This window comes from Phyllostomus hastatus, unplaced genomic scaffold (assembly GCF_019186645.2).
Source record: "Phyllostomus hastatus isolate PE091 unplaced genomic scaffold, TTU_PhHast_1.1 phas_contig_40, whole genome shotgun sequence".
NCBI lineage: Eukaryota > Metazoa > Chordata > Mammalia > Chiroptera > Phyllostomidae > Phyllostomus > Phyllostomus hastatus.
Window position 1 is genome coordinate 71,801,205 of NW_025333872.1, and position 19,687 is coordinate 71,820,891.

At 37.1% G+C, this 19,687-nt stretch overlaps 1 protein-coding gene across 2 annotated transcripts in view; it reads right to left on the minus strand.

The window, feature by feature from the left end:
- THEMIS (thymocyte selection associated) overlaps positions 1–19,687 on the minus strand; it is a 167,817-nt gene that overhangs the window by 113,046 nt on the left and 35,084 nt on the right. For both annotated transcript variants that reach the window (XM_045844246.1, XM_045844245.1), the window contains exon 2: positions 3,940–4,098. In XM_045844246.1, the coding sequence (XP_045700202.1) occupies positions 3,940–4,084 (145 nt within the window). In that variant the 5' untranslated portion in view covers positions 4,085–4,098. The remainder of the gene's footprint in view (positions 1–3,939; positions 4,099–19,687) is intronic.

Here is a 19,687-nt window from a genome sequence, read left to right on the forward strand (position 1 = left end):
TATTGATGATTATCAAACTTGGAAACAACCAAGTGGTTCTTTAATAGGCAAATGACTAAATTAACAGTGACACAACCAGACAGTGCAGTATCATTCAGTGCTAAAAAAAAGAAGTCAGCTATAAACCATGAAAACACACTGTGGAATTTTGATGCTGGGGAACCTGCTCATATCTAGAAGCAAGTAGAATATGTAAAATCTCTGTAACTTCTGTTCAAATTTGTTGTGAACCTAAACTTGCCCTAAAAATAAATTTTCTTTTAAGAAACAAAGGAAGTGAAATGATACACTAGGAAAGATCTACTTGACACAAAAGAAGGCAATGATAGAGGAGTGGAGAACACAACAGGTCTAAAACATATGGAAAACAAATGGCAAAATGGGAGGACTAAGTCCTATATTATCAGTGTTTGCATTAACTATAAGTGAACTAAACATTCTAATTAAAAGGCAAAGATTCACAGAATGGATTTTAAAACATCATCTATAAAAGATATGCTTGAGATTCAAAGATACAAATCCTTTGAAAATGAAATGTTAGAAATTAAGCTGGCCCATAATAACCCAGAGAAAATGGGAGTGACTGCACTAATGTCAGAGAAAATAGACTTTACAGGGGAGAGAATTTCAGGGGAAAAGGGGGAGGGTTTGCAGGAACGAGTATAAAGGACACATGGACAAAAACAAGGGAGGGGGTGGAAATGGAAGGGAGGTGGGGAGGGCTGGGGGGTGGGCTGGGATGGGAGTAAAAAGCAGAAAACTGTACTTGAACAACAATTAAAATAAAAAATAATGAAATGGAAAAAAGAAAATAGACTTTAAAACAAAAATCGTTACTATAGACAAAGAAGAATATTATATAATGATTAAAGGGCTTATGGGGTCACTCCACTAAGAACAGATAACAGTTATAAACATGTTTACACCTTATATCAAAACCCCAAAATGTTTGAAGCTAGAGCTGCAGAACTGAAAAGAAAAATAGACAATTTAATGGCAATAGTTTGAAACTCTGATACTCTACTTTCTACAATGAGCAGAGCTAGCAAGAAAATCCACAAGGAAGCAGAAGACTCGACAATACTGTAAGCCAACAGACATGTGTAGTGCATTCCACCCAGCCTTAAGAAGAATGCACAGTATTCTTCTTAAGAAGAATGCACAATCTTCTTAAGTACATGTGAAATGCTCTCCAGGAAAAGCTATATGTTAGGCCATAAAATGAATCTCAATAAATTTAAAAGAACTGAAATTATACAAAGCATGTCTTCTGACCACAATAGAATAAAATTAGAAATTAGTAACAAATAAATTTTGAAGAAATACTCAAATAAGAAAGAATATTTAAAAAGATATTGAACTTTTGAGTTTAAAATCTAACTGGAAGCTAAAATTGAAAGGTTTGGGTAGAGCATAAATAAAGAAATTTCTCTTTTGAAATTTATAAAAGACAAACATTAGTGGCTTTGATTTTTATCTTACTCCCTAGTGCTGATTTGGACAAATTACTCTTCTATCTGGGATTCCTTTCATCATGACCTAGAAGGGGATTTTTTTTAAGTAAACTATTCCCTGGTCTTCACCAGTCACTTTACCCCTTCACTTTAATCCTGATCATTGCAGTAAAATTAGGCATATATACATTTTCCACATTGTTACTCAATGGATGCAGGATGATTATGTCCATTGAAAGCTCAAGGGGATATTCTAAGTAGCAACTTCCCAAATTAAATTATTAGTCAAAAGCTAAGTGTTTTAACTACTATAATAAGATATGCTCCTTCTACCAGAAGATTCTAGTTATTTTGACTTACTAAATATTTATTATACAGCTCTTCTAAACACTGGGGGGGATTATAGCAATAACTGAGATTTGATTCAGTCCTCAGCAACCTTGTGATCTATTAAGCAGATGGTGTTCATAAGACAAGCACACAAAAGAATTTCCATTACATGCAAAATGTAAGAAATGCAATGATTAAGGCATGAGAGCCTACGGTGATTCCAAAGGTGATGTATCCAGTTAGAGTACTTAGGAAAAGCTTCTTCTAAAGAGTGGTCTCAACCTTGGCTGCTCATTAATAACACTCTGGGGGCTTCAGAAAATCTCGATGACCAAACTTTATCCCGGACCAAGTAAATCAAAATATCTCAGGCAAGTGGCAGATTTTTTTTAATATTTCATTTATATATTTTTACAGAGGGGAAGGGAGGGAGAAAGAGAGAGAGAAACATCAATGTGTGGTTGCCTCTGTTTGGCCCCCACTAGGGACCTGGCCCGCAACCCAGGCATGTGCCCTGACTGGGAATCCAACCTGCGACCCTCTGGTTCGCAGCCCACACTCAATCCACTGGGCTACGCCAGCCAGGGTGCATCAAGATTTTTTAAGTTCCTTTAGTAATTACAATGTGCAGCCCAGTTTGAGAATCATTGAAATAAAAGATAGGGTGAGGAACAAATAATTAGAACTATATAATGAGAAAGATTTCCACTGAAAGGGGTGGAATATTGGAGCACTTGGAAGAACCCTCTCCTCATATAGGTAACTTATTTTTATTCTCCAAACCTCAGCTTAAGTACGACATTGGCTAAAAAGCTTTGCCCAGCTCCACCAATGATAATAACAATTAATAAAGGTAATAAAAGCTGACACATTTTATAGCCCTTGCAAGTGATAAGTACCATTCTAGGCACTTTAAGTATATTTCAACATTTGATCCTCCCAGCAACACTAGGACAGAAATAGCACTAGTATTCTCATTTTACATGAAAGGAGGATAAATAACTTGACAAAGTTACACAACTGAGAGTGGCAGAGCTGGGATTCAAATATTGTATAAGGACTCAGCAACCTATGTTTTGAAACATGACTACATGCCATTAGATGCCCTTATCAAGGCTTTCACAGAACCCACGCATACTTCAATGATATCATGAATCACATTATATTGTAAATGTTTGCCAGATTTTTCTCTTCCCTGAATCATTCATTCAATAAACAATTATTGAGCATATTCTTTGTGCCAGAAAATGTGCCTGTTACTAGAAATACAAAGTCTCTTATGTTATATTTTATCTGTGAAAGAATTTTAGTTTACAGCAGAGGTCAGTGAACTAAAATTCACAGACCAAATCCTGCTGGCCACCTGTTTTCATAAATATAATTTATTGAGCCACGCTCATTGGTTTATTATCTCCAGTTTTTTTAATGTTATGACATCAGAAAGGAGTAGTTGTGAGGGTGAGGATCTGGCAGCAAAATCTAAAATTTACTATCTGGCCCTTTATAGAAAAGGTGTGCCACCCCCTGGTCTAGAGAATAACACAAATAAGAAAATCATCAATGATTAAAATAAGGTACACGCCATGGTGCCCAGTACACTGTGGGGACATAAAAGAGAGATATCTACATTAGGTTAGAGGGTCAGCAAAAGTTTTCCAGAAGACATGCTATTTAGTCTAATTGTGTAAGGCTGAGTAGAATTGCCTAGACAAAGAAAAATAGCCAGACTTGTCAGCAAGTTCAGGCAGGGAAGTTTAGTGGTGATCCAGAAAGTGAGCAAATGGCAGCTGGAACAAAAAGAGCTGATATGTTTCATATATATTTATTAGCGCCATATAATTTATGAAAATATATCTTTGATGTCTTTATCTTTTGCTATGTAGTATGGCTAGTGGTGGTTACAGTCGAAACTCATCAAATATTTTTTAACAGAAAATATAAAGTCCTAAGCAAAGGATGTTTATTTAAAAAAAGGAAGAAAATATTTGCCTTCTATTAGTTCTTAAAGTCACTGAACTATAAGAATTATGATTGTTTTACTCACTGTCCTAGAGTGAAAAAAACTACCACTTTTTCCTTGTTTTCAGTTGTATGGATGACTGTATCTATTAACAATGCAGTTTTACAAATGAGAAATGGTTGCAATATACTCTACCTGGAAAATTCATAGGCAGTTCAAATGGTTGCGGAGATTCACGACCTTCAATGTGCTCACAAATTTCAGCTATGATTTTTTTAATTTTGAGTCCAGTAATTTTAATCACTTCTCCTGTTGCCAAACAGCATTCATTTCCAAACATTTCATAAATAGAGCCTGAAAAAAGAAGAAAACAGCTCTTAAAGATGAATTAAATCATGAAGAAAAAGATAAGAGTCAAAAGCCTCATATTAAGTGTTTTATTTCAGTTCCTCTCGTAGCTACCTACTAAACAGGAATTTAATCAAGCTCGGCAAAATGTACAGCATGTTCCAAGAAAAATATTAGATTTTGACTTTATCTATCCATTGGGCAAGGTAGAAACAATCTTATTTTTGTTATTATTATAAATTGAATTTATGGTTTCCTCGGAACCTTTGGTTCATCTCCCAAGGTCAAACTACAAATGTGTCCTCCCTTATTGGGATTTACGATCTATTTTTTCAGGGTCACAGAATTAACCTTATGTGAGTCAACAATATTCTAAGTAAATACTGCAAACACAGTTGTGATACAATCTGAATCCAAAGACAGAGAGTCTGCACAGCAGGGCTTTACACCAAGAGCATCATATCGATTTCTTGGCCTGGTTCTCTTTATCATTGTGCATATAAGTCTTCTGTCCATTTAATCTCTTGATTTTTGACACATCTGAAACAATATTTTTATGGCAATAGGGGGCGGACCAGTCCAGATACACTGAAAAGCTTCATTTTAGTTCAGGATTTCCGTCTGCTTCCTAGCAAACCTTTTATCATAGATGCTAGAGAAAGCTTTTCACTCATTTATTTTCCTTTCTTATCTCCTGGTGGAAGAAGAGCAAGCAGTGAAGTGACAAGAAGATGAGCAACAGAAAAAAGAGGAGGCAAAATTCTGGATGATCTACCCCTAGTAAAAGTGGAACAACCCCAAACTACATTATTGGGATATTATCAATTTACAGTTAAATAGTAAATAAACTAGTTTGATGTAAATAAACATTATAAAACTGTAGAGTTTAAGACATATCAGTTTTTCCTTACCTCCAAAGATGATATGATTTATATCACTTTTACTGCACTAAAATGTGAACAACATAAACATAAGATTTGAGGTTTGTTTTTGTTTTCCAAATTTCTTTTTATTGGACCCACTCTTCCTAGATTCTTGCCTGATATAGCAGACACCTAAAATATTTTTATAGCATTAACGGTTGTCATAAAAGTTGTTGAGACTGACATACAATCTTGCTTAACTCTTCGATTGTATTAGAATCTCAATAGAAATTGGGGGCACACTCAAAGTAAAATACTTTGAGGAGGTTTTAACAAAGGGGCGATTTACACAGAGGCACAGTCCATTCTAGGCAGTGCAAGAAAATAAATATCCTGATTTCACATTTCTCCCTCCATTTGATCCTCTGCCAGGCCCCTCACTGGCCAGAATCAGCCAGAAGCCAGAGGACAAGGGAGGGGCTGATGACCCTACAGAAGTCACATCCTAAGTAGAGAGTGAAATGAAAATCTAGCACACAAAACTTAATGTCCATTATTTAATAAAGACCATTTTAGCAGACATGCTGGTGTATCTGTTCCTCAAGTTTTAGTATATATTTCCATAAATCCCCTATTGTCTCATACTCTTCCATTAATTGCATGTGTTCATCCTTTTCATTAACTCTAATACATAGCCTTGTCAGCCATCACAAACCCTTTTTAGAACAAGTTGAGATATTAAAAAATAATAATAAATCCATAGTGACATTTTCCTCCAGTGAACTCAGAATAGTTAATTTCTATGATCCTCATTTGGCAATTAATCACATACTAACATTTTACATCTTCAATATTATCTCATCCTGTACTTAACTTTTTATGACTTTAGTTTTTGTTACTGCCAATTCAATTTCAAGCTTTGTGAAAGGAAATATTGCATTATAGTATTGCATAACTATAACATATCAACTTCCCTTTTTCATTTAAAACCTACTATGTGGCAGGCATTGTGACTGACAGCTGGCATCAAAGATAAAATGCACAATCTCTTCCTCTCTCCCAAAGAAGCACTGTCTTGAAGGGAACAGGCAAGTAAGCAAATATTGAAGCAAATATTGAAACAGATTATGAGAGAGTTATAATTTAAGAAATACAAGGCATTGTGGGATGATACTGCAGACACTTAATTAAGAAATTACATGAGAAAGAGACTAGAGAAGGACTCCTGGAGGCAGTGACAGCTGAGCTGTTTTAAAGGAAGCCTGACAAGACGTCAGGACAAGCAGAGGAAATATTATTTGAAAGGGTACGGAGATGTGATACATTCTGGAAATTTCAAGTAGCTTGTTATGTCTCAAATATAAAGTAGGAAAAGGGACTTAGTAAAAAAAAAAAGAAAAAGAAGAAGACAAGAGAAGTTGAGGGCATCTAGATCACGCAGCATCTTTATGAAATCATTAATAAACTAAAGGGCCAATAAAAACCTGAAGCAATGTCAAAAATCAAAGGATCTACATTTTCTGTTACCAGGGTTTAGGAACTAATACCAGTTTAATGAGAGGTCATGTGTATCAAGGTGCTTGTTATCCAGAGTCTAATCTACAGCATCACATGGGAGCTTGTTAGAATATTGGCCAGACCCCAAACCTGCTGAATCAGAACCTATATTTTTAACAAGGCCCCCAGATGATTCATAAGCACATTAATGTCTGGAAAGCCCTGGCCCAGGCAACAAATGTGTAACTGAAATAGTCTCCGTTCTGAGATTGTTGTAGCAATAACTGGATAGGGAAGACGATGCCCTGTAGAGGAAGCATTCAGTGCCATTGAGGTAAAGGATGTCAAAAATGGAAACAAGAAAAGGGAAAGATTTTAAGTAGGTAAGTGATATGGTAAGACATTTCTTTGTCCCATAAAATGGAACATAATGTGACCCAGTTCATTTTAGCTGAAGCCTGTTGGGCTTCATTTTAATGAGTGTCTAATTGCAGATGTATATCAAACTGACTGGCTTGGAATGCCAGCCTTTTCAAAAGCTCCACTGGAAAACTGAAAGATGAATTTCTGTGAGGTTACATAACAACTCATAGGGAACAGAAGTCAGAGAATTCTATGAGAAAATTCTGTGAGTTTTAGTCAACACATAGAAATCTTCTTACTCTTCAGGTCTCATTCCAAACATGTTACTCCTTCAGAAAAAAAGAAAATCACTTCTTTCAGTCATAAAAGGAATGGAACTTCATAAAAATACTAAGCTTTAACATTTATCATTAATTCTTTGTGGCTGTAATTTTCTCTAACCAGAAAGCTGTTAATCCACTTTCAATAAAGAGAATGTCAACCACGCCCAACACTAGAAATGTATGTTCATTGTAGATGAGAAGACAACAAGAACACATCTGAACTGGAGGAGGTCTTGTACTTTATTGTCAATACAATGTTTCTTAAAATATACTTTTTCTCACCAAAAGTATAAAAAAAATTAAAAAATATTTAATTTAATATTTTTTGGTTAATTTAAAAAATAGCCAACTTTCATAATTTCAGAACCAGCTCATATAATATGTGTAAATGCCTTTTAAAAACTTGCTGAAGCCCTGACTGGCATAGCTCAGTTGATTGAGAGCAGGCTGAGAACCAAAGTGTTGTAGGTTCGATTCCCAGTGAGGGCACATGCCTGGGTTACAGGCCATGACCCCCAGCAACCACACATTGATGTTTCTCTCTCTCTCTCTCTTTCTCCCTCCCTTCCCTCTCTAAAAAATAAATAAAAATTAAAAATTAAAAAAAAAACTTGCTGAGATGTGTATCTGAACTAAGTGTTTGCATATATACAGATATTAAGCTTGTTTTTATTTCATTTTAACAAGACATGTATTTTGAATATGCAAATCTATTAAATCTTTATAGACGAATTCTTCCCAAGTCAATAGCATAAGTATTCAGGACAGTGCCAAACATCAGAGAGAGCTGGAACAAAGCGGCCTGTTTCCAGTGATCAAACATTCCCCCTGAAGCCTGTAATGAAAGAGCCATATGCCTTTGAAATCAACTTCTCTAACGCTACTTTGCACAACAGAAATGACACATTCATATCCTTTTATGAGCTCATCTCTTATTCGACAATTCATATAAGCAATACTATGATCACATCAGAAGAGCCAAAACAATTGGTTCAATAGCTGTTTTTCCATTTCCTCAAAAAGTTAAAAATATATGGTAGTCAGGGCAGAAGAAATCCATCTCAACCAGTCCTAAAGGTTCAGCTCATATTCCTGGGCTCTTTCAAACCTCCATTGACCCCCACACCTAAGTGAGAATTAATTTTCTCTTCTGTGTGTGTATTTCCATCATAGACCTGATGTGGTTATTACCACAGCCAGCTATTAGGGCATTATTTTCTAACCCTTGATACTATGAATATTTTAGAATTTATTATGAGTTCCTAGAGAAAGCTATTTCTTAACTATATTTATACTTGTCCTCACGTACACACTGCTAGTAACACAGTTTTTGTCACTTAGTAGATTCTTAGTTAATGTTAAATTATATATCAGCTTTACATAAAATGACAGTACGTAATTTTGAATACAGTAGTAGTCCTTTTACACCATCAGTTTAAAGCATGGGCAACCCAGAGCTCTAGCGTGGGTTATATTTTCATTTGATATGTTTAATATCAAATGCACAAGCATATGTGAGAGTAGCTGGCCACCCTGTGAACTATCTATACAAGGACCATTAGGGTAGGCAATTCTATATTATGAATCTCTGCTTAAGTTTGCACTTTACAATTAGGTTTTTATATTGCTGGACTTGAAGAGGAAGTGAAATGATGAAATGAAATGATCTGAGATATGTTTGGAGGAGTTAAGATTGCATCTGTAAAGTTTGCTGGATATTGTATTACAGTGTATACAGAACCACATCAGATTGGGTTGCCAGCAGAGATATATCTTTACTCTTCATAGTTAGGTATGATTATTCTTTCCAATGTAGTGAAAAAAATAAGCATGAAACAGCAAGCTTGCAGCTTTCCTAGAGGCAGATTCAACTACTTAGATATTGGAGTTACCACAGAGAGGTATATCTGAACATGGTAGGAAACGATCTTTCAAGGTCATAGAGACTCTTACTCCACCTCTAAAATATCAATACAAAAAACAGCAAAACATTGACCATAGGTAGTAAGAGAAATGTCCACACTAAGAACTAAGGTATAATTTCTCTTACCTTTAAAAATATAAGGTAAGCTGGGGATTTAAACGTTATCCAGAAAGTCAAGCTTAAAGACAGAAATGAGCTAGAGATTGCAGTGAATGTTGGTGAGTCTTAAGAAGTCTGAATATGGGGAAGCAGTGAAAGCAATGAAAGCCAGTATGGGGAGGGTTGGAAAGGCTGGAGCCTGAGAGCTAATTAAGCAGCCTAATACAGTAGTGAGTCCAGAAAATAGAAAAGGGACAACTTTTCAAACACTGCGTGGAGTGCATGTCATTCAAATAAGTTGCACTGGTCGAGGAAGAAAGATTCGAAGTTTTATACACCAGCTAAAAGCTTAATGTTCATTTAATGGTAAAATAAATTTAATAGATTGAATAAAACTATGCTAAGTGGGTTTGTAAGTTGGTATAATAGAAGTCATCATTGTGGTTTTTTGTTAACAATGATCGGAGCAAAGGGAAGTGGGATGTGGGAGTATGAAATGAACATCCTTCCTACACATCTACAAAACATTTCCTTATGGTGGTGGAACAAATCAGTGGTTCTTCATCTCCTGACACTAGTATTGATCAAATGTTCCCCACGTTTCACTCAAATTTTAACCTTCAAAGTGCCATCATTAATAATAATATAATTTCTTATGTGAACAATGTTGCATTGGAAGTTTGGTTTATTGTTTTAGGAAGGACTTGGTTTCAAGTAATTTTACGTATTCTAATATATTTGCCTATTGTTTTACATCCTAAATGCTAAATAAAGCTATTATAGACCTCTATAGCCATTTACAACAGTAAACCCGGTCTCTACATTTATTTAATGACTATGGATATACTGGTTGAATTGACTGCACAAGGGTTCCAATGCACTATGACACATTCATACAATGCATAAAAAGTAAAGCATCACCACATTATAAATGTTCCCTACATTCAAGTGTACTGAACACTTCATTAACTATTCTGCTTATGAAGCATAGTTTAGAATTTGAAAGGTTTAGAAACTTTTATAGGAATTTTGAAGTTATTTTATGCCCACCAAATTAAATAATAAAAATATGCTTGTATTGTATATATTTTAAATTTTAAATATTATTTTTACAACAATTTATTTTCATTGCCTTTTATTAAATGCCAGTCCATGATCGATTGGGAAAAGAAAATAAATTGGGCCCTCACCACACATAGTTTGAGAAGCTCTTCCGTGAACCATTAATTATAAGTGAAGGACCGACCACAGTCAGTGCCGGGAAATAGGATCTAGTTGGAGGGAGTTAGAGTAAAATGTGAACATACTGAAAAAAAAAAAAGAAAGTTATAACCTAATACATAAAGTTTTAATTGGTATTATTAACTCATCTATCTCAGTGTCACCAGCAGCCTGGGTGCCCTGGCTAAAACACAGGAATTTTAATCAACTTGACAGTAATAGTTCTAATTGCAAATTATTATCTTGGCATTCTGATTTGTACACTATGTTCTTCTGAGTTGAATGAGGCAGTGCTTGAGACTAATTGACCCTGGATGTGTTGAATTGTTAGACTTACACAAGCTCAAGTCCAAAGCCACAAGCAGGTAGAATCCCCTAGGAAATGAATTCCATGAGTTCTACCTAACTAGCCCATCAGGCATTCTCCATGACAGAGACAGCAAACACCTAGAGAATATTCTAACATTCCTCCCTGCATCACTAATCATCCACGGCACATATGCAGCTGAATCCAGACGAGGCCTAATAATCCTCTTCAACACAAAGTTCCAGGTGACCATCCATCAGTTGAAGAGTGTGTGTCAGGTATAAATTACTTCCAGCCCACTCCTACACCATGATTTAGCTTGCACTCTTTACACCCCTTTGGGTGATATTTATTTTTACAGATTTTAACCCTGAGTTTGGGCTAATCTTCTACCCCCAACAACTTAGTTAAAAGAAATCTGGCAGAATACAGACTCCCTTGATCCATCATTTTTTCCAGAGCAACTATCTAAACTGAGGCATAAACCATCTAACTTGAGAACGATGTCAACTTCCTATAGTCTGATGACAGCTGTAGGGTGAGTTTCAGTTCCATTTATATCTCTAAGCAAAGTGTCACTGATTTTACTAGTATCTGGAATCACTGAATCTCAGTGTCAGACAGGAGCTTAAATATGACCTTATCCTACTAATATACTACAATGTCTGACTGAGTCTCTATACAATGTCTCTACCAAATGGCTGTCCAAACTATGTTTGAACATTTTCAGTGACAGAATTCCAATTATTCTAAGGTGATGTATCTACTTTTGAGCCAATTTCATTGTGAAAAGCTCTGCATTTTCTTTATTAAGTATAATATGCATTATTTTTTAAAAAGATTTTATTTATTTATTTATTTATTTTTAGGCAGAGGGGAAGGGAGAGAGAAAGAGAGGGAGAGAAACATCAATGTGTGTTTGCCTCTTGCACTCCCCACACTGGGGAACCTGGCCTGCAGCCCAGGCATGTGCCCTGACTGGGAATCCAACCAGCGACCCTCTGCTTCGCAGTCCGGTGCTCAATTAACTGAGCCACACCAACCAGGGCTAATATGAGTTCTTATGAGATATACATATTAGAACTATTTTTAGCCTTTGGAATCACACGAAAAACAACTATTGAACTCTTCCAATAGCAACTTTAAAATGTCCGAAGACAGCTGTCATTAGCTGTTCTTTATAACAAGTCAATCTGTCAAACCGTTGAAATATGCTCAGGACCATGGCCTGCAGCCTGGTCTATCCACCATAACACTGCCTGAGGCACAGCTCACATGGATGCGGCTGGCATGCTTGGGTTTGTGCACCATGGTAAATTGTGTGCCCTCGAGTGTTCTGGGGAGGCTTGAGAGCACCTACCAGGGATGTCCAGGGGAAGTTTCCTCCTATGAAACTAGAAATCTTTGTATGAGAAAAAGGGTAGCTATTTCATACTAGCAACATTTAGCTTTGCAAACCAAAGTAATCCTTAGAGTATAAAAAGTAAAGATGTTCTAAAGCTGAGAAGCAAATTTAAGAAAACAGTATCTCACCAGAAGCTGTATTCTTCCTTTGCATTCCTTTCATCATTAAAGGCAAGACACAAAGATTATTTCCCCAGGAAAGATGATAGATTTAGTCATTGCTATTTCTGAGACTCAAATATTTTTTTGAATACTTGGGAGATAGTAATCATGAAAAGATAGACTTTATTAGAAAGGGCACATATTTTTTCACAGTTATCATAACCTTTATATGAACATAAGAATCAAACGATTAAAGATTATCATATAGTATATTTCACACAAGACTCAGTGTACGACATAAAGGAATTTTTTGCCTGGCTGCAAAGAAAATTAGGGTTTGTTTTTAATTGCAAAGATGAAAAAATTTAGTATTTTAGTTTTTACTTCAAAAATGGTCTGTTTGTGCCACATCAGAAAATAAAGTTTTGTAAATCAAACATTTTGATTTGCAAGATCTGCTTCATGTTGAGAGAAGTCAAAACCAGATCCTAAAAAAGAAGGTCATAGAATTGACAATTTGAAGTCATATTGTGAAGAGAACACAGAACTTCCAGGATATTGTCTGGGAGACCAACTGAAAAAGAGAGAAGAGAGTTTAAATAAGAGTTATCTTAGAAAAGATTAATTGGGATGGATTTGGAGAAATGATGTGAAAGAAGTACAACAAGTACCATAAGTAGCCTGTTCAGCATCCTCTATGTTCAGCTTCAGGAAGCTGGGACTGCAGTCTGTAACAAATGACCATTCTAACACGTACTCAAGTAATGTGAAAAAACAAGCTCAGTTGCTGTCCGTCAAAGGCCTCCTCCAATGGCTGCTTGAATATCCAGGAGAAATGATGTCTAACCGAGTGTGTCAGAGGCCCCCATGCCCACGTTTGGGTTTCACAACTCACTAGAAGGACTCACAGGACTCAGAAAGCTGTTTTACTCACACTTAAAGAGGTGTGTACAGCAGAGTCTCGGGGACAAGTTTCTGGTTATCCTCTCCCAGCTGAGTCCCACAGGCAGAGCTTAAGTCCCCCAGCAATGGCAGATAACAGCATGTACACACTACTGCCAATCTGGAAAGCTCATGGGAGCCTTGGTATCCAAGGTCTTTGTTAAAGGTCAGTCACATAGACATGTGATGCCCATGTCACTGACCTTAACTACTCAATATTCATCAACCCCTTTAGAAGTCAAACTAACACAGCATGGCCTGGCACCGCAGTCAAACCAGAATTGGAATTCACTACAAGTCACATTGTTAACATAATCTATTTGGGCAGTCCAAGTTCCAAAGTATAAAAAGACACTCTTATTAGGCAGAATATTCCAAAGAACCACTCAAAAGTCAGTCTTTTCTGTAGAATGTGCAGAGTTTGAACATCCAAAGTCTGTTGAGTTAACCTTTACCACCTACCATGTCTCAAGAATATGTCAAAGCTTGTCAGGAAAAAGCTGTCCAAGACTTGTAAAGAGAAAAAAAAGTGTCTTTTGAATGAAGAGTTGAGTATTACTTAGCGGACCTTCTGGGAATTACTGATTCTATAGAGTTATGCAGCTTTTAATACATTACATTGACTTACAGAAATTGAGAGGTATGGAAATGATACTTAGCCTCAGCAATGCAAATGGGTATTTTCCATTAAAATAAAAAAAAGGTTGTTTTTAGTGCACATACAATTGACCTATATCTTGTAGAAAAGAACCCTAAATAGTACATATTTGAGAATGATATCAGGTTTGGAAACCAGAAAATTCATTTGAGCATTTATGAATGTATTTTTGCATGTGTATGTGTGTGTTTGACCTGGTTTTAACATTGCACGGGCTCTCTCATTTAATGAGTTAAATAAAATCTTTCACATGTTCATTTATGTTTACATGAGATTGATGTTTTTAACTTTGTGAAACGTTTTACTTTATTAATCTCACATTAGTTGTACAACATACCTTTCGATATACCTGGTTATTTGTAATACACCTAGTTATTTGTAAAAATGGGATCCTTCTTCCCAGAAATGCATAGATAATTTCATAAGGAAAGTGTTCAATATTTATATTTGGGTGGAAATGCTCAATAGTGAAATTTACCTCCCTTATATTTGTGAAATATTGTGTCTGATTTATGCTGTACATTTTCTTCCATGTGTTTGCCTCTATTTTCCCTTTCCTTGTTTTCTGATTTAGTGAAGAGTTTTAAAAAAATCAATCTAGTAAAGAAAGAAGATCAAAGAGAGAAGACCTATGTTGTTTTCAAAATATATTAAATGTACTCAAGTCTTTCTATAAAGTGCAATATTCATTATGTCACTCATTCAAAATGTCTATAGTTTTATTCAGTGAATAAAAGTTATAAAATAAACATTGATTAACATATAGTTATGTGATTTCACAGTATATTTTTGCAGATCAAATTATGTCTTTTTTAAGGATTTTCTCATCAATATAAGTCTGCAACAGATAAAATTTCAATATCATTTATTTTTAAGAATGATAAATGTTTTTAACTTTATGTTCAAAAGAGTCCAACCAGGAAATGATAAAATGCAATAAAATTCTAAAGTGCATTCTAAATATTAAATTGCCCACTGTGAAAGAGCTCACTTTCCTCATATTTCTACGAAGTTTTGCAAATAATGAGGAAAATTTCACACAAAATTGAGCTGATGGTTGTAACATTTATAGAAATTTCAGAACTCACTCTTTTTAATTAGTTACTATCATCCACTGATCTCCTAAACAATTCAGAGCACAATACCGGAAACAATCTAAAGATACAAACAAACCAACAAAATCCAACCAACTAAATAAACAAATAAAAAACAACAACAAAGAATCCCTTTTCTTTGTGAAGTTTGCATTCTAGGTAGCTGGACTTGGAAGGTACACACTGATGGTAAAGAATAAAAATAAGTAAACTAGTAGCCACTAATGCCAGACACAAAGAATTTCAACTAAGCCTACTAAAGTTTTTCTGATTCTTGATAGATCTGATGGGAAGCAAGAAAAAGAATGGTTTTCTGTGCTATAGAAAAGGATATTTGACAACTCCTTTCTGAAGACTATTATTTTCATTTTGCTGGGGAGGGAATCTGAAGAGTTCTTTTTGTTATATAAAACACTGTTGTTCTTGAAAAAACGTAGACACAACCATTGGCTTGAATGCAGCTGTGCTTAACCAAGCAATTTCTCTTTAATATTAATTGGTATGTTTGAGTCACAACTCTTTCTCTATTTTGAGAAAAAAAATTAATGAATGGTTGTGAACCCATCCCCAAAACCCCAATTCAGCTGCTGAAGCAAATACCATAAGAACAGTGGCTTAAACAAGAAATATGTTTATTTCTTTTTCAAGTAACAAGTCAGTGGTAGCTTGTCAGAGTATATATAGTATCTTCATAGCATCCGGCTTTTTTTTTAATGTTGCTATTCTGGCCCCTTTAGCACAAGACCTTGTTTTATGTTCTAAAATGGCTGTTCTAACTCCTACCACATCATGTCTGAATTTCAGCCAGTAAGAAAGAGAGATGGAGAAGAAGGGACAATGTTCCTTTCATCTTCATGGCATGCAATAGAAATCTCACACTTCAAATACTTTCACAACCTATTACCCCAAACTTAATCAAGTGGTAACATTAAGTTTCAAGAGAGCTGCGTAATATCATCTGTAGCCTGGCAGTCGTGTTCACAGCTGGAACCCCTGTTACTACAGAATAAAGAGAGAACAGATGCAGTTAGAGGAAGAGCTAACAGTCGCAGATCCAAAAGGTCAGGGAAAAGGTATGTATATTTCATGAGTTAAATTAGGCTACACTGTGCCTGTAAATCTTACATTGTCTTATGGGGAGAAACTACATATCTGTGTGTTTGAAACACCACAGACAGGAGTGTTGTTGCTAAAGTTGAGGCTGCAGAATGAAATTTCAATGCTGATCGTTATCTCCACCAAAGAGACAAAACTGTTAAACTTACTGTGCACACGTGCACATGCACACACACACTTCCTTTCTGCATTCATTCTCAGGCATTTGTTGAGGTAAAAGTACATATAAGAATGCCTTTTCTAGATTCAGGTTTATGTCCAGGGTCTACATTTAATAGATGCGTGGCAATAACTTCAATTTCCTTATCTTTAAAATGATGATAGTAATATTACCTCAAATAATTATTTTTAGAATAAAAAAGGTAGTCAAATTTTAGGTGCACAGCCCAGCACCTGGCATCTGCTTAGGGCTTAATAAATATCAATCATCATTATTGTCATCATTATTATTTTACATGTATTGTTTAAGACTGAATAATTTCGTATAATGTTATATTACTATAAACTCATATGATTTTATCAAGATGAAAGATGTTTTCTCTTATGGATGGGGGAGGGTCTTCCCTGAATTAAAAAAATATTTTTTTTTGTTCAATATCCTAAGGAAGAGAAGATTATGGAAGAGAAAATAGGAACTTGAGAGAATGGAAATAAAGATACATTCAAGGTCATTTTTTTCCCAACTTGCACCAATGAACCTTGTTATGCCACATATGGGTTATAAGTATGTCAACATATTGAACTTCTCATTCCTTGAAGTGACCTGCTCAGGTGGGTCTGGGATGACTACTGGCTTAGGCTGGTGGCCTCTGGCTGCAAGTTGCCTTGTCTGTTTACCCCACATGCCACACTAATATTTCTATAGTGTATATGTGTCTGGCATAATTTAGAGAGATAGGGAGAATGGCCCATGAGCATTCCTAATGCAAAATATCAGCTGCATTCTTTCATATGGAAGTTAGTTTAGAATTAACTGTTATACTAGGCAAGGATGCAGCTCTACAGCCACTTAGAAAGAAGCCTTGAAAGATACTTTGCTTATTCATTTTTATCTGTTCAACAAATTAACTAAATATCTGCTTCCTGCTAAACAAGAGAACTATGAGAAGTATTGTTACAGGAGAAACTTGGTTCTTCTTGCTGATATAGTAAAGAATTACAGATCAACATGCCTATTAGAATGTAAATGAAGTTTGTTATTGCTAACAGGCCTAGCTAAGTGGGGGTGAAAGGGAAGAGTTTGGGTGGTATAGGCAAGGGTGGCAAGAGGCATCAGGTCCTTTGTGCTGAGGACTCATATAGTTGGCGGGATGCTAGTGAGGGAGTTACATGTTGATTGGTGGGTAAAGGTGGTGCCAGCTTCCCACGGGGGGACACGACTACCCAAACATAGGTATGTGTGGGGACTCTTTCCCAGATAGTGGAAATGGTACAGAGAATTTCAAGGACTCCCCTCCTGCCTTCTAGGCCTTGGGATATTTAAAATACCTGGAAATCTTAGTAAGATTGTTACAGGAGCTTTCAGAAGCCTAGTCTCAAAGACTCTCCCCTCCTCCTGTACTATCACAGTTTGTTTGCATTGTGTGGCATGCCTGCCAATCTCATTTCACCAGGCTCAGGACTGCTGGGTCAGAGGATGAGACATGTGTTCCTTTGCTTCTAGCCTCCTACATTAAGTTCCTTGTTATATTAGAATGGCAGGGGTTCTGCCTTCATTTCCTCTCTGGCCACTCATTCTTAGCTGCTACCTAAGAATACCGCTGATATAATTAAATGGTGAGGAAATATGTGGTCTCACTTTCATGAAATTTTTTCATACATTGGAATAAAAGATATTAATCAAAAAAACCATACCAATGTATAATTACAAAACGATAGTTACTATGAAAGAAAATTGCAAGATATAAGGAGAAAGGGCCTGATCTTTTGGTATCCATGAACAGGGTATTTGTACTATATGTATTGATGAAATCACTCAACAAATATTTATTGCCAGTCTCAAGCTCAGAGTAAAGTCTTATTAAAAGGCTTGAAGACCACTGTTTCTAGGAAGATGGAGTAAGATATATATTGTCTTAACCTCATTTATCCCAGGCTTGAAACTGAAGGACCTGGCAATGCCAATGGGTACAGATAAAAAAAAATTTTAAAAAGCTCCAACAAATATATTGCTCTTTCTAGCAAAGCAAAGGTAAAGGAACAGTCCAGTAAGAAAGAAAAGTTTTGAAAATAATCACTCCACTCAAGCTGAACACCCACAGAAAAAATTTTGGTTCCACAACCACCCACACCAGGAAAGGCTGAGTAGAGTCCTTAGAATCCCCTCCTTGATGTGTGCAGTAAGATGCTCACCCACCCTTTGTTGAGGTGGCAGCAGAAAGGGCAGGGTTGGGAGATGAGATTTGCATCTCTGTAAGCCATTAATAAACCTCCACCCCCATCAGGAAAACCAAGTGGGGAATTTGGACTTCCACCCTTACCCAGATGGACTGAGGTGCCTTTTCTCCTCCTCACACTGGGGTGATATCAGAGGATGGCTAGCAAGAAAAAAAAATAGCACTGTTACTACTGAACTGGAGGCCAGTAATGAGGCACTCCTATCCTTCCAAGTGTGGTACTAGTGAAGGCATAGCAAAGAGCCAGTACTCACACTCAAACAAGCAGTTAGATGGATCCCCTCCGTCTTAGGTGACAACAGAGGCTGAAGGGGGAACGATTACAGGGTGCAGCCAAAAGGGGGGACCCCAAATAGGCATTTGAAATGGGGTCCAGAACTCAAGGTGTCCAGGAGATTTTAAGGTGTCTTCACCCCTTCCCCCACAGGTGTGAGTTGGGGGAAGGGGCACACAGAGCAAGAACATGCAGGGCAGCTTTGCAGCTAATCCATGGCATGGTCATTTAGCATACCTATAGCCTTTGGCTGGTCACTTAGATATGCTAAATAGCTATGGCCATGCTCAAGGCCAGGGGGATGGAAAGGGATCTCCCCCCAAGATGTGACTGGGGGGGCAGGTCCCCTGAGTTACAGCGCCTGCATGGGAGCTGGGAGAAGATTGGCTCCATGACATGGGGTGACACCTGCTCAAACCCACGATGGCGACCAGAAAAGCTGGAGAAGACAGCAGATTGAGGGCAAGTGTGCCCAAGTGTAGGAGGAGTCGGAAATAGGGCTGCAGAAGAAGATTGGTGCGGGGGATTTAAACCCAGACATGGCAGCCATTGAGGGGGGAACCAGGCGGCTTTGGACAGAGTGGGGACTCTCCCTTCCCGCAGCCCTGAGGAGGGGAACCACGCAGCTTTGGACAGAGTGGAGACTCTCCCCTTCCCGCAACCCTGAGGAGGGGAGAACCACGCGGCCTTGACAGAGTGGAGACTCCCGTGGCCCTGGGAGAGAGGACCACGTGCCTGTGCCAGAGTGGGGACCCCCACAGCTTTAGAAGGGGGAACCACCACCTGGTTTTAGCAGAGATCCTGGCGACTCAGCAGAGGGTGCCGGGAACCCAGGGAGGTCTCCCAGTCGAGATGGGGGACTAACTAAGAACCAGAGGACTGCCTGAGCCATGGACTTTTATTTCCTTTCCTGAGATACGGTACTCTGGACTGGGCAAAGGGGGAAGGAAGGAAAGACTGTGTGTTTGTGGGTGTTTTTAGGGACTTTAGGATTTTTGATAAAGACATTAGG